The sequence below is a fragment of the Limanda limanda genome, chromosome 19, assembly GCF_963576545.1.
Source record: "Limanda limanda chromosome 19, fLimLim1.1, whole genome shotgun sequence".
Lineage (NCBI taxonomy): Eukaryota > Metazoa > Chordata > Actinopteri > Pleuronectiformes > Pleuronectidae > Limanda > Limanda limanda.
In genome coordinates this window covers 10,638,545-10,655,162 of record NC_083654.1, presented here as the reverse complement: position 1 = coordinate 10,655,162, position 16,618 = coordinate 10,638,545, and the positions used below count along the sequence as shown (strand labels likewise).

At 42.3% G+C, this 16,618-nt stretch overlaps 1 protein-coding gene across 1 annotated transcript in view; it reads left to right on the top strand.

The window, feature by feature from the left end:
• Positions 1-1,441: 1,441 nt before the first annotated feature.
• vps50 (VPS50 EARP/GARPII complex subunit) overlaps positions 1,442-16,618 on the top strand; it is a 99,105-nt gene continuing 83,928 nt past the window's right edge. Inside the window, exons 1-4 of the mRNA XM_061092584.1 lie at positions 1,442-1,503; positions 1,901-1,969; positions 11,629-11,751; positions 12,571-12,642. Of these exons, the coding sequence (XP_060948567.1) occupies positions 1,471-1,503; positions 1,901-1,969; positions 11,629-11,751; positions 12,571-12,642 (297 nt within the window). The 5' untranslated portion in view covers positions 1,442-1,470. The remainder of the gene's footprint in view (positions 1,504-1,900; positions 1,970-11,628; positions 11,752-12,570; positions 12,643-16,618) is intronic.

Below are 16,618 nucleotides of genomic sequence, written 5' to 3'. Positions count from 1 at the left end.
TGGAGGCATCTCCGGGTAGTGGCTGCCATCTGTTCCGTCTCAGTGTATGCTTTAAGGGAGAGGCTCAGTACTGTGGATGATATGCCTGACAAACAACAGTGGAGTAAACTCACCTTAGGAGACTGACCTCACCTTCATTTGACTTGGAAATAGCCTGAGGCTTCATTAACTAGGAACTAGCTCAACACAGCTCCTGCCCTCTGTCTGTCTGTCTGTCGGCACGCTGCTTGTTTTTAACCAGGCTCCGCTCAGTGTAACACCTCAGGGAGCAATTACAAAGCAGGCTGAGCGGCTCTGTGTTTGTCTGTTTTAACCACATCATTTAGTAATTGTGTGGGACAGTTTACAATTAAGAGCCAGTTCTATATGCTTGGCAGTCATGGATGGTACGACACAATGACACAATTACTTCTGGTCATAAGACACATTGTGGATTGCTAAACAATGCAGAAACACAAAATAAAATAATACAAAGTTATATAGAGTTGATGGCATGCTGCACATATACAGACAGATATTAGCGCCAGAAGATATATTCAAAGAAGCAGTCATTCTGCAATCTAAAAGTACTCCATCAAAGAAATAAAGGGCTTAAAATCTTAAAAGTATAGCCAACAGCAGTATAATAAGATAAATGTTCTTTAAGTATCAAAACTTAAACTATGCAGGAAATGGCTTCTATCATTATTATATTATTTCATACAGTAAAATATGGGATTGGATTATGAATGTTATTTCATTATCAAGTACTCAGGACTTTAATGGTGTAACTAGAAGAGATTAAGCTCATTTGAAGAACATTAATTAACAAAATCTTACCAGTTACATTTCCTTACTGGTGAAGCTTTGTTATTAGAAAAGTCAAAGTAACTTATATAACTGTTGTTATTCAAATTGTCTCATTCAATTGAACAACGATTATTTAATAATAATAATTGTTTAATAATAATAATAATGATAACATCTCTCATAAGCACAATAATCATTGCTGACTAGTATTCATGTCATTTCTATTTCTATTTAATGCTGTTAAATTACCACCATCCAGTGGTGTGTTATAGAAATACATGTACAGTGTTGATATTTACTCTACCTTTAAAAATATACATGTATCTATATATATATATATATATCTATATATATATGGATATATATATTTTAGCTTACAATATAAAGCACATTTTCTTTAACTTATTTAATGCAAACAATTTCCAGTATTTTCCACAGCGGACAGTTGAGGTGTCGATCATTCCCATGATCACGCCTCATACCATAAACACAAAAAACTACATTTCCCAAGATGCTCTGGCTTTCCTTTTCCTGGTCCCTTGCTTGCCGTGCCGGTCACGTGACGGTTCAACTATGGCTTCCCCCTCGCAGTGATGGAGGCTCGTCGGTAACAACAACACGAACCTCAGGCTCCCCCCCCCCCCACCGTGTGTTGTTCCGCGGACACTGGCTGGAGCCACGATGCAGAAGATCAAGTCTCTCATGGCCCGGCAGGTGAGCGGAGGAGCCGGACACAGGCGGAGCCGCCGGGGCCCCTGGAGCTCTGACAGCTGCGGCTAAGCTAAGCTAACCGGCTAACTTGACAGCTCGCTCGTGTGGCAGCCGCAGTTTTAAACTACTACAACACAGAGAGGAGTTATTCAGCCCACATGAGGAACACACGGGTTCACCAGCCGAGACACACACGCACACACACGCACAGACACACACACAGTTGTACAAGTTTAGCAACACACAAGCACGACAACAGTGGAGACAGAGGGCGGGGAGGGAGGCTCGGTAACGGTAGACACAGCTGATCACCTCCAGGAAGCTGCCTGGCTGTTCCACTCTCTGCTCTGTGACAGGTAATAACACATAAATATGTTTAAGTGGGTTTTTATTTTGACAGGGCCTGAAGAGCCCCCAGGAGAGCATGGCTGACCTCAGTCCTGTGGAGAACCTGAGGATCCCCAGCAAGGTAAACGCCATGACAACCGTCGCCATCACTCTGATGTCTGTTAGCTTTAGGCTGCACAGTCTATAAACACAACCCCTGATGGGTAATAGCTACCTGCCCTATATCATTCTGTTATCTGGATCAGTGTGTGGCTAGTGGTCAGAGTAGCTGGATGCTTCCTGTTACAGTTCAGTCATATTGCTGTTCCTTTATTCTTCTCTTATAAATGTGCTTTTGAGCTGCCATCTTCTACGCTGCACATTTGTTGGGTTTAGTAACTATTTTAAATAGAATAGACCTGAAGAGAATAGAACACAATTGAAAGCCCTTATTGCCATTGTACAAGAGAAAGCAGAAAATAGAGGTGCTCCTTCTGAAAACCGTGCAGAATTATTAGAAAGATACGTTAAAAACCGACATGAGACACCAATAAACGTGGGACTAATAAATGCTTTAGAATAGTATAGCTATCTGTAATTTCACAGAATTGATATTACACGTATACTGATGTGAATGTATCAGTCAGTACATCCTATGAATGGGTAGTTTAGCGTTCTGAGACGTTTGATGTTCCTGTTCCGTCTCCCAGGGGGCAGCAAAGTCAAGAGTTTGTGACCAAGAAGGGGAAGGGTCTTTTGTTGTTTTCCTGCCTCTGCAGAGGCACTGTGAGCTGGAGATGTTTTCACATACCACACTGTAATGCAGTATGATTATCACTCTCGATGGATGAGTGGTAGAAGGTCCCCATGTTCTGCAGGACTTCACAATGCAAGTCATTCAACGACGTCCACGAGGTTGAATGTGTCATCGTGGCTTCACAACGATTGCAGACTTGTTGTGTAGATGTATGTCTACCATGCATTTGTGTTACATTGACTTGCATCAGTAACATCACAGCTACAGGTTTTCCTACACAGTCAGTGTGAAGGCTCCCATTTATATCACTTATGGACCCGCTCCACATCAATCCCAGCACCAGCCGTGTGAAATGTGGTCTGCGGTAACAGAATTTGGACAGTTTCGCATGGGCGGTATTTGGAAGACGTGATCAGTCATGTTTAGTCTCAGGAAGCATTTGTCATTACACACTTGTACAAACTCAATTTGTCGAGTGCTGACGGAGTGAAGCAGCAGAGTGGGTCTATATAACGTGTAGTCACTCACTGACGCACAGCTCCCCTTGCCTTGGCTTTGCTTCATAGTGATGACCTTCTACTAACGCTGCTGCGTGGAGTTTATTCACAGTGCAGGTGATTCAACCAGACTTTTAACTTCTCTGTGTCTGAAGATCTCTCTCTTTTTCTTTAACACTGAACACTTTCTTTCCTTAACATTCAAGTGAGTGGAATTTTCTCCTTGGCATCATCTGCTTGGCGTTATGTTATCACCCCTTTGTTGAACACAAGAAGCTCATACATTACAATAATGTTTTCCTGTCAGAGCTGGAGCTCGGTATCTGACGGTCATATAACAGCAAAGTCAGACCTTCTGGGTGGTAACAGGGATACTATATAATAATGTGTTTGAGGTTATTGGATCATATTGGTGTCATAAATTCTCGACAGCTTTGCTGCTGCTGTATTTGTTGTTGCAAAAAAACTGAACGGTGACACAGAGCTCAGATAAGATAAGCAGCTAATTACCCTAGAAGTGTAATTAGAGCCTGAATGGGAGCAGATGGGAGCGCCTCAGGAAAGATTTGTTTCTTTTCACATTACGCATGTCCCCGTCCCCGTCCCGTCCCCCCCCCCGGCTCTGGGATTGATATCAGTCAATGTGGCCAAACTGGAAATGCAGTAATCAAACACCCTTTTGTGTTTTAGACTTAAAATATTCACCTTTGTTCATTCTGAACATATAGTCCTGAAGATGGACTGTGCATCTAAACGTGTGTATGCTTTGTTTGGTTTCTGTGATATGAGGCAGCGTGGTGCAGTGAGGCCGAAAGACTGGGCAAGAGTTTGTGTAAATGTGAAGGTTACATTCATTTCCCCCCTATTTCTCTCTCCTGTGGGCACTGCAAACATGTACTTATTATGTGTTCAATCCAAACACACGCTTTAGTATTTGATGATATTATGCTTTGAGTTTATTGCCGCCGGGTGTTTCAGCTTTCAGGAAAACAAGATAAGAACCACTCAAAGGGCTTTTCATATAATACTGTATCTTAATACTGTATTTATACAATATTAAGAACAAACTAAGTCGTAGACATGAGCTGAACTTATTTAAACATTTGTTTTACCTATATCATAATTTAATCAGGTACATAATCAGTTACAGTTTCACAATGAAAAAAACATATTTTTTCTATTTTCAGTGCCATGTTATCACATACATAGCTGAACACTTGTAATCGGATATCTGAGGACGGATTTTAATACCAGATCCAAACAAGCCTTAAGTCTTAAAGGCATCACTGGAGCTGGTTCACATGTCTGTTCACAGGTCTATCATGAGTAAATCCTGCTGGATTGTTGCATGGAGCCTAGTGTCCATGGCAGCACAGAGCTGAGGAAGCTGCTGCTCTTCAAAAAAAAAAAAAGGGGAGGGAAATTAATGATGCAGTAAGACTAGTTTAACTCTACTACACAATATCAGACAAAGAAAAGCAGGTAGCCCATTCGTTTACCCAACAGAGTTGCTGTGGAAAGACCTCAAGAATGTGTGTTGTTCACACCCGACGTCCTGAGAAAAGGTCTGAGCTGAACCTGCTCTCCAGGAAGAATAGTTCCTCCTGAACTTCGTGCACGTCTGATGTGCAGCTCCTGCAAGAGTCTGTTTCAGGTTACAGCAGAGAGGTTTTGGACCAGTCATTTAATCCAAGGGTTCACTTACTTCCTGCACTGTCCATTTTTAATGGGTGTGTTCATGAAAGATTAAAATATGTAGGTTATTAATTTACACATATAGTGATTATGTTTACATGCCCGATTAAGACAATCGCCTGAATAAGACACTGCCATGTAAACAACTTTCTGAGTAACTTCACCTACTCTAAGTGTAACGGCCCCCCCGCTTCTCCATACAAACTTCTGAGTCTCTTGAACTGATGTACACGGCTCTTTATTTTTGCATCTGGCTTGCCGTAGTAGCACCGTAAAACTGTAATGACAGTTGCAAGTTACAAAGATTTTAATCATTAAAACCAAACACGAACGTTAAAATACAATGAACAAACAAATCGCCACGTGAGACACATCTGACTCGTTAGAGTGACAGCGACTCCCTTCCGCACTACCCGCAGCAAAGTGAATGGGACCAGCTTCCTTACCTCGTTCCGCTTGGCGAGGTAAGGAAGCTATTGGTGTTAAGCTATTGGTGTTTGGATGGTTCTTAGGTCCGAGAAGTTCCACGAAGCTGGCGTCCGGTTTGGTTTCCGCTCCTATCTGTTCCGGGCTCACGGCAGGTATTTTATTGCACTGGGGCGGAAACGAGGGATCAGGTGTGTCGAATAAAACCGTCCGCTCCTTTGCTGCAGGTAATTATGCGAGGGGAATCGCTACGTGTAAAAGACGACGAAATAAAACTGAAAATAACCCAAACTGTAGTTGAACATAAGAACAATATATATCCCAACCCTAAAATAAAAGAATAAAACAGTCTGCATAAACTGGCCGGTTTTGCTGACAGTTACACTAAGTAAGCAACTATCCAATTAAAACGTGGAGTTTTATAATATAAGTTATTATGTTAACATGTCTTTATCACATTATAACAACCTATTGGGGTTTTCACATCATTTTATGACCTTGATATGTACGGCAGACATATTCAGATTATGCTCTGTAACATGTTAACGTAATGATGAATGAAATATTCTATTAGCTGTTCACGCTAAGAGAAATAATGTCTAATTCAGAATAGGGGGAGTAGTCGTATTGATGGTGTCTCTTTAAACGTAGTCCGTGTTTCTCTTTACTTGTGAGTTGGAGCAGATCATATTCATTTGATCATATTCATCCAAAGGAATCACATACTTTGTTTTGCCACTGTTCCCCAAACCCCACAAAGTCCCCTCAGTGAGTAATCATGTTGACCACTGTGGGCAATCCTGCACGAGTGAACACCACGCCCTCGGATGGAGAACGAGACCAAGATTCTTCATTACGTGCATGATCCTTAATATAAATCCATACGGCCTGGAGCCAGTTATGTGTTTCCAAGCAGTTTAGCATTGATTCACATCGTTTCTCATCCCCGAGGAGCAACATGACGGCAACATCTGGCTCACTGCAGGGGGGCACTGATGCAGAGGATGATTGATAAATTATGCTGTCGAGTCATTGTTACTCAAGTGTGTGAGACAGTGGGAGTAATTGGTAAATGAAGGAGTTTGGCCATAGCTCTGGCTGATGATGCATGTGAGAATGCAGATGTCCGAGTCAGTTCCTGCGGACAACCCAGAGTTGCTCCCGGGTGATTAATGTCCACAAAATGTGAATCCATTTAGGAATTGGAAAATGTTCTGAGAATTTCAAAGTGAACAAGTGGGCCTGTGGACAAACACTTGATGTTCAACAAACAAAAAGTATTGTAGAAGCTGCACAGGAAGTTGTCCATCTGGAAACACAATGAGATTCGACAGCGTTTGGTGGACCCGGCCAATGCCAGCGTTGATGTGCTGATTTCTGCAGCAGAATTTACAAGTCAATGTCCTGCTGCGTCCCTTATATGTAAGAGAAAACTCTGGAAAGTGTCCGAATCAAATTTTCTGGAGATTACCCGGAGTTCATGAATAAAACGGCTGTCGATAACATCACTTATTTTGCTGTGGTCATTAAATCGAAGTACAGACTGGTGTTTTCCCCAGGCATCAGATGATGGCTTGAAATCCTTTTTGAGTATACTTTTCTTTGTGTTGCTGAGAAATCTTTTTTTTACATCTTTGTCGGGTCGTTGACTAGTTTTAACATCTAAACCAGTCGTAGAGGCAAGTTTTCCCACTGATCTCCCCCTTTTATTTGGCCGATTACAGACGTCAATGGAATTCAGATGACTAGTACAAAATGCTTAAGGCAGTTTTTTTTAATGCAGTGTTTCTGCTGAAGTAGAATATTTGATTTCGTTGCTTCCACCGATGTCGGGTTTTGTGTACATCTGCATAAAGAAGTCAGACTTAAAGCTATTTTTGACCACTTTGATATTTGTTACGCCTTATGTTAATCTCCCTGGCTTCTTGAGAATGTATAAGCTGCTTTGTGGGTTCACACTAAAAGCAAAAAAACCAGCAAACCCTTTATCTGCAGCTCCAAACATTTCTGTTCAAAGAGTTCGGAAAGGATTTCTGCAGGTGTTGTGGTGTGTTATCTCTCTGAACCTCCTCAACCCTGTGCAGCCTGGGACCTTTTCTGTCATTTACAGTCTCACATTGTGTGGTGAAGCAGGAATTAAATTAACTTTTAATAGTTGATTATGAAGTGTTTTAAAAGGGGTCTCACTTCAGAAAGTTCTGAAGAAGATATTGGCTGTTTTAGCCACACGTAGAGTTGACAAAAGAATGAGGTGATGACAGTAAATAATGTCAGATTTATAATTGATTAATTGTTTCAGGTCAGCACAAATACCGATTCGAATCCCGGGTTCGAATCCTGGTTCGGCCTGGGTCTGCCTGTGGAGTTTCTCCTTGTGTTTGCATGTAATTTCTCTGGGTACTTCTCTGGGTAACACATGGAGATTGGGGCTAGTTTAATTAGAGACTGATGGCATTGACAAAGTGGTATTGATGATGGATGGATGGATGGATGGATTAATTTGTTACTGTCATACTTAGAGCTACATTAAAACATGGTTTGGTTCTGGCTTCTCAAAAATGAAAATGTACAATTTATCTTAAATTTTCGTCCACAAGGTTGAAAATTGTCTTAACAACCTGCTAAATAATGTTCTATCTGTTACATCTTTGTAAATGTTGAGAACAAGACATAATACTAAACCTGCTGCAGTTTAATGCAGTTACCATTTCCTACCAGCAGGGGTCACTATCAGCTTACTCATTTCACTGTATTTTTTAAAACTCTGAGTTAAATTCCTCTCTTCACAAATAACGTTAATTTACAAGTACAGAATGCATTGCCTTATCGCTTATGTACTGTACCCTGAGAGTCTGAGGTCCTCCAGCGAGCAGATAGGGACTGAGGCTAAAGCTGGCAGAGGGGGGGGCTTGTTTGATAACCTGACAGTAGCTCTCATGGCGGGGGTCTCCTCGAAGGGGAACATGGCTCAGCTTAACACTTCACATGTGTTACAGCCTGAGGGTTTGTTTCTGAGATAAGCTGTTGTATAAATTTGCTTCCAATGACGTGGGCTCATTACAAAATCACAAGAACACTCAACAAAAGACCGAGCTGAATAAAAGGGATAATAGTCGCTCGCCTACTTTTTAAGTGGAAATACAGTAATGTTATGATGACAGCACTGATGGAGCCTGGATGTTACTGTTGGCTGTCATTTGTACCTAATGTCCCAGAGGACAGCTGTGTAAAACCACTGTTTGGGAGCAGATGAGGGTAAACACCCGGTTAGCATACATATTCAGCTCTGATTACAATGAGCAGCGTTTTTTATTTGCTCATCTCATGAATGATACCATGCTGGAAATAATTGGCCCTCGTCTCGCCCTCCGCATCCCATCATCTTTTTTCCACCGAACCTCCTCCTGTTGTGTATTCAGTCTTTTGTTTTATCAGCGTCCCGTGTTGTTCAGCACCTTTTTTTTCTCTCTATCCCATGCTTGATTTTACCACGTTCAATGAGCACTCCACACGAATATCTGCTTTGATTCTCCGATAGAGGTTGTTAAACACGCCGCACTTCGGATGCAAATAGATTTCTAACTTCCGCAAACAGATGAGAATTTCATTAATTTCTGGAGGGGGGTAGAGTTGGGGGGGTGATGGAGAGGTGAGGGTGGTTTGTTTGTCCCTCATCCTTCAAAGTAAAATTGGATCAAAGCCTCACAGCAGCAGCTGATGTTGGGTTTCATGCGTGGGGGGGGGGCACAGGGGCGACTGTTGCTTTCCCTCTTTCTTTTTTTTTGCTTTCGGCTTCTTCTCCGTTCGCTCACTGCCTGTGCAGTGGCTGGTGGGGAAGGGAATTATTTTCCCAAGGTGGCCTCTCAATGAGTCACTCGCTTAAAGATGTTTAGACTTCTTCACGTCACTGCAGGTGGGCGAGGGAGGCAGAGAGAGGCGGAGGGAGAGAGGGAGAGAGAGAGAGAGACGGTGCGACGGTGCCCAAACCACACTGGAGAGACTCTTCATCATCTTATTGTTTCCCTCGCTCCTCTGTATTTTTCTTCCTGCGTTAACTTTTGCTACCAATGACTCAACCGCCTCCCCCTCCTTCCTCCCTTTCCCCCCCGCTTTGCCTCTCATTTGAGCTGATTTCCCACCCACCCTTTTGATTCCAGAGCGTGATCTCCTTCCTCCTACCTCTACTCCCTCCTTTTCGATCTCACACGCTCACCCACACATCCCCCCCCCCACCACGGCTCCTGCTCCCTCCTTTACTTGATTCTAACATAACAAAAAAAACACCCACACACTTACCTGTAGGTGTGTGCATTGCAGCACGTGCAAACTCGCACTTTTTTGTGACACTTTTAATTCATTTTCATCGTCTCAATCGCAGAGTGTCAATTATAAATGTGGCATAGAAGGGGATTCTGTTTGTGTAATTGAATTAAATGAGGCTCGATGCCACAGCAAACATCAGAGTTACTCACGGCAGCGTTGGCTCGTGTAAATGTCACTCAGCAAGACACTCAGCCACGAGCTTGGGTTGCATGGGTGGCTCCCTCGGTCGCCTCCCTGCACGCCTCATGCTGATAGTGGCTGGGAGAATATTTGTGCCTAGGCAGGTGTGTAACAAGGTTTTTTTGATCAGAGCCTGCTATCGTATGACGTCAGTAAGATGAAGCGTGGAGACTGGAGATGAAAGAGTTCTATATGTGTGTTTGGATGCATATAGGGATGCATCTAGGGATGTATAGATTGCATTCATCCACATCCATCCTGGTCCCTAAGCTTATGGTCTATTTCCAGTGCCATTATGATTCATTATGCCGAAACCTCAATGTATTGATCCCACAAAAGTTAGACTCAGTAGTAACTTGAATAAAGCATTTTCAGTGAGAGTGCAAACTGAGGCCACTGAGCATAGAATTGTTTTTTATTTTATATGAAATATAGTATTAAGCTATATTTTTGGTATTTATACATACTGGCTATGAGGTGTCAAGCGTTGACACAGGTTCTTGATCTGTGCAAAACTTTTCTCCAAACTGAAATCTATTAACAACTTTTGGCTGGATTGCTATGAAAATTTTGTGTGACTCAAGACAAGGGGGGAAATCTTTGGGCTTCGACTGCACTTTCTGCTAATTCTAATTAGAAAAGGTTTGCATGCTAATTTGCTAAGCTAAGATAGTGAGCGAGCATGTTAAAGGCCTGATGTTGATGTTTAGTTCAAGTACAACCTCAAGGAGCTGACTAGAATGACTCTCGAGACTATAGAGAGCTGTAGAGTAAGATACTTACATCATTTTGTGTCGTCACCAAGCGGCTCCCACCTTGAAGTCAGCCATTGGTTTGTAAACTGCATTGAAGCCTTGAGTTTGGCCTTTTGGTCTGTGCCACCTTGGTTCTTTTGTAACCAGATGAAACCATATTTCAAGGAGTGGTGGGGGGGGGGTGAAGCCTGAGAGATCGAGGACACTGCACATCCACCTGCCACCTGCACCCATTGGCTGTAGCCATCAATCACTCGGTATCACTGTCCCTATGAACACCGTGCTTCGTCGTCTATTCTACAAATGGGACTATCATTTTTTAGTCGACATCCATTTATTATTACAGTCTATGGTCATCACTGCCAGGCACAGGGCTACATGGAAACATGATGCATTGTTAACATTGAGGTATTGTTGACATAGAATGTAAATATCACACTTAAATATAGTGTGGGAGGGTAGATGTACTGCACTAGCAGCTTTAACCTTGCTCTACTTGAACTCGGTGTTCAGCATCTACTCCTTGTTGTACGCTGCTAACACAGTCACCACTTTCTTAATCACCTGTTACCGTATATCTGCGCTCATTAACGCAGCCAGGAGGGGATGTGGATTTATAACCTTTTATCTAAAAGACTCATTCCAGCACAAAAGCTTGATGGATGCACAGCATGTTAATCAATGAGGCTGTAATGTTTCTCAGAGAAGCTTTGAAGGGGGAATCCCGGGTGGAATTCTTTTGGTCATTCCTTTTTTTTTTCTCTCTGAAGGCTGCGTGTTATCCCCCATGAAACGAGCTGCAATCTTCTCCCCAAACCCCCACGATTAATGCTTTCTCCTCCACTTCTTTCCCACTGCACTTCTCTTCTTGCACTTTGTTCTCCGACTCATTGATTCTGCTCTCACCTTCCCGCTCTCCTTTGCTCTTAAACTCCTCTGTACCCCTTGTTCCTCTCTTTCTTAATGTTCTTTTCCCCCACATCCCTTTTTCTTCGTTATCCCTCTTTCTCTGTTTTTTATGTATTTTTGTTTGTTGTTTTCATTTGCTGGGAAGTGATGTCATTCTCTGTTTTGGCACATTTTCTCTTTGCGTGTCAGCCTGTGTGGAACTTTCTAAAGTGCACACATGAGGAACCTTTTTTAATTCTCTTCTGTCACCCTCTTTCAGGAGGAGCTGCGTGAGATGAGGGAACAGTCCATCGACCCCCAGGCGGAGCAGGAGATCATCAACAGCGTAGAGGAGGTCTACTTCTCCAACGACTCCTTCGACATGGTGCAGCACGAGCTGGAGGTCAGATATTCGCCGTACGAACGAGCGAGCACTTGCTTTATTGACTGAACGAGCACCACTCACCTGTCAAATGATGACTCACTACCCCGGTTAACACGCCCACCCCTCAGAGAAATATTAATAATTCCTGCTAACCCACCACATTTCAGTAATTCTGATAAGGACAATATTGAATTCCTAATGTGAATAAACGTGGCTTCCTGTGCTCTGAACCCCATCTGACTGGCAGAGTTAAAGCTCTTTCTCACCTGAGCTGCTGCCTCTTACGCTTCTGCTGAGCCGCATGCACACTGTTGACGTCCGGATTGATGGATTGCATCCGCTCAACAGAAGAAGGGTGTGAAATCTCATTAGATTTATCTTGGTTTTGCTACACCATCTGAAATGAGACTCTCAGTCAAGGGGAAAGTAATTACCTATCATCCTTTGGGCCGTGGATTTGTAATATCTTCTTTTTTCGAGCGGAGTTTGTTTGCTGTTTACTAAATAATAACCTCCACCTTCTCGACTAATTTGACTTAAGATCTAGCTTTGTATTTACTGAGCGAAGAGAAAAATGAAGATGCTGTCGAAGAATTGCTCTCTCAAGATGAAGGAAATCCCTGCTGTGGCCCTAAGCACTTTAACTTGGTACTGTCGGACACACACCTAGTAGGGGCTTTTACCATGCTCAGTGGTAGGCATGCAAGTACAAGTGTCTCGCAGACTGTATTTGTGGATGTGTCTGCGGAAGTCCCAGGTGCTTTCATGTGTGTAGGCGGATGCATCGCAAACAAAAAAATAAGTTTGTGTGTTTTTTATCTGTCTGTGTGATTATAGAAGCTCCCACCTGAGCTGAACCTGCAGGAGCTGGAGGAGCACCGAGACAAGCTGAAGAGACAACAGGCAGCAGTACGTACCGCTCTCTATCACACACACACACACACACACACAAACACACACACACACACACACACACACACACACACACACACACACACACTCACACTCACACTCACACTCACACTCACACACACACACACAGATACACTCACACACTCACACACACACACATCAACACACACAGTGATATCAGACAGTGTACTTTGACGTCAGTTATGACACATGTAATCAAGAAGTCGTTTTTTTTCTGAATATAAATTTTATTTTTTACCTTAGATATAAAAGGATTTGTTAACTGATAACAAATCAAGGTCCAGTGACAGTGTCACACTGTTTTAATCTTTATGGAGTTGTCATGGAGATTCATCTGCTGATATTTAAGCTGTTATAATTTCATCTACAACACTTTTCATTTAATTCATTCATGTTCTGCTGCTGTGTTGACACTGTGTGCACTGTGTGTGAGAATTACAGGAAGCATGCTAGTATTCTTAAGGTGCAGTATTTTATTGCTCATGAGCAAAGTAATGTGATTGAAATTCAAAAGTCAACTCAAGTGTAAAATGACCCATGTTAGTTTGAAAGTTGGACATAAAACTAAAATAACTCATTTGTAAATCTATCAGGAGGAGAGAGTCGAAACTGGATAGACAAAACTTAAGATCCAAAGTTTGTTTTTGACCGTGGTAGCCTCAGTTGATGAAAACAATTTACCCACAAGGAGATTTAGCCTCAATCTTACACTGGCTTACACTATGGACATAACTCCGAAAGATAATACAGAAAAAGCACTTTCTCATTTTGATAAAAGCTCTGGTTCATTATCTTATAGCAATATGTCACAGGCCGTCCAATTTTCTAGGCAGCCCAAATATCCTGTATGTTGACAACTGTCTTTGATCCACCCCAAGCACATAGCACTATGATGATTGTACGTGAGACTCAGCAGTACCATCAACAGCCCAACATCATTGTTCTGTGCTGATTTGCAATTTGGCGACTGAGCCTGACCAGCACCCAGCAGCTGAAGTTTTTGCCTTGTCCCTGAACTTTGAAAACAGACTCTTGTTGTGCAGTGAATCAGAATCACAAAATTACTTAACTGATCCACACTGAGAAATTACTTTGCTATAATTGCTCAACACTCAACTAGGAAAGAGGAAGTAATTAAGTAAAATTGTACAAACCAACTCTCAGCTAATGTCCTATCGCTTATGTCAAAGCCCCTCTTAATATTCTAGAGGGTGGTGGACCTCCATATTCTAATTTGTCCTGACACAGTCTTTCATAATGAACCAAACATTTTTTTCACATTTCTCATAATAACATCAGCGATCTCTCTGGTGTCTTACTCCGTTGCTGCATTATTACTTTGTGTGAAGGGCCATTTGCAGTTTCCATACATTTATTGTGTGTGTACCTGCAACTGGTGTGCAATGCAATTCTCTCTCTGACCTGAGAACTTGTGGTTCACTCCTTAGTCTGTGTGCCTGTCACTCAGAATCTGTTGAGAAATAGAAACATTTGCAAAAAAGTAAGGTGGAATCATAGTACAGACAAAAATGGAAATGTGCAAAGTACATGGATTGGACTGTAATGGTCAATGTGCAAAAGTAAAGTGAATGAAAAGTGTAATGTGGGTCAACAGTGAATTATCAGCAGCTCAGCAGTAAAAAACAGATGGAGATGTGCATGAAGGGGAGGAATTTTATAGCTGAATGGCCACAGGAAGGAATGACCTCCCGTGGCGTTCGGCAGAGCACTTAGTCTTCCTGAGTCACGACCTGAACCTGGCCCTCTGGCCAAACAGAACACCGGGGTTGAGAGATGTTGTTCATGAGGAAGAGGAGTTTTGACAACCTCCTCCTCTCTGTGATTCTTTTCCTGTGGCCACAGCAGGAGCATTTCTACAGTGGCCATCATTCTGCGGTCAGTCAGGTTCTCGCTGTTTCAAACTGGAGAGGCAGCCTGTCAACAGTTTCTATTTATAGATACCGTCTGTTTCCCCCTCTCTGCCCCCTTAATCCACAAAGTCCAGTGCAGATTTTGCCCCAATTACCCTTCTTCCTGACAGGCCTCTGTACTTTCACCTACCTGCTTGTCTCCATCGCTCCCCCAGCTCGAATTTGATATATATTTTTGTATTTTGCCACATCTGCCTCCTCGACACCTCCTTTAATCCCTCTTCGTTTTCTATAAATGCTCCTCTTCCTACACATCCCTTCATTTAAATGTTTGGCAGTTTCCCACAGAGCTGTCTGCTGAGTTGAAAAGGAGACCTACAACTTGCAGGAAGCCTAAGAGCACACAAGCGTCCTCTCGCACATCCCCTCTCTCCGTCTCTCTCTCTCTCTCTCTCTCTTTTTCTTCTCTCTCTGGCTGCGAGCCTGCAGGCACATAGTGGGAATAGCCATTGTAATTGGTCCAGTACGCTGTCAGGCAGAAAATCTCCAGCCATGTTTCTCAGCATGCTTATCAATGCGAACCGGCGATCTTAAATCAATATGAGCAAACCGTCTACCTGTTTGTCTACCTCATTGCCCTGAGGCTTTTGTTTAAAAGCCTTTGTACAGAGCTCTGTTGATACGTTTGTATTTATTTTTTTCAAACTTATTTCTCTCGCTTGTTGTGCATCTGTGCTGGCGACAGTGGAGGTCGGAGGAATTATGCTTTTCAAGATGTCTGTCGGGCCGTCCATCTGTTCCATTCTCGTGAACGCCATATCTCAGAAACGTTGACTTGGACTAAAGGAGGAGCTGGTTAGCTGGTGCAGGTCAAAGGTCAAGGAAACGATGACCTCAAAACAGTTTGCTGGCTTTTTGAATGGGATATTTAAAGACCACCCTGAGAGATTTTCATCATACGTATTGGTCAGAAACGTTCACTTGGACTCAGAGATGAACAAATTACATTTCAAAAACACACTCACGACATCATAATGTTCTGTTTTTTGTCCGTTAATTAACACCAGAGCTCAGGAACATAAATGGAGATTGTATTTTTTCCAACTTCACTGGTTGGCAGAGGCTTACAACTGTGGGAAGGAGATTCTAGTCTCGGGTTTTCATAATTTGTGAAATCACACATGAAAAAGGCATATACATTACATTTTACATGGGGTTATTTACCAAAGCACAGTATGCACAATGAGATTACACATGCAACAGTTGTAAATATATTTATATATATACACACATATGCAAACATTCGGAGAAATACCAGACACCCCCAAGGCAAAACAAAAGAAAAATAGGCTTTGTTTTTTCCACTTTCTGTCCAAAAGTGTCACCATCTCATCCATCAGCTGGAAAGGTTCTGAATAATTACCAGAAGCGGGAGACTGTGGCTGTAGTCAGTAATGATTAATAGCTTTCTGTTTTACAAAGTTCACATTTTTAACAGACACTCTAACTATTTCTTCCATTTCCCCAAGACATGCTAGATGGGTATTTTACATTGCTCCACATTGAGCCATATACCTGACGTGGAATAAAATGAAAATTACACTTTTTCATTGATTAAACCTTATTAAGAAAAATCCTAACTGTTGTGAATAAGCGAAACAACCCTGTAACCATAACAGAGTCTGTGTGACTGAGTTTATTTGAACGAATATCAGTTATTTTATTCATCACATGAACACAAATTTTGAAATATGATAATATACAGCACATCTTGAAGCGGTAAACAAAAAACCTTTCACTAATTCTTGTTGGACATGATGATTGTGTACATGTTGTGGGTCACCAAACTGGTTCCAATCTCCTGCTGCTACTGATGGAAGGTCCGTCTCTCCAGGTGGACAATAATACAAACACACACGCAGGCACACATGCACGCACACACACACACTACAAATACACATAGTCCCCCGTCTGTGAAACGGAGTGTAGCCCTTTGAAGAGGCGATAATAGTGCTCTCGTTTCCTCACCAAGAAGCTGTCTCCTGCCAGATATCATGACACTATTAAATAAGGTATAAAGC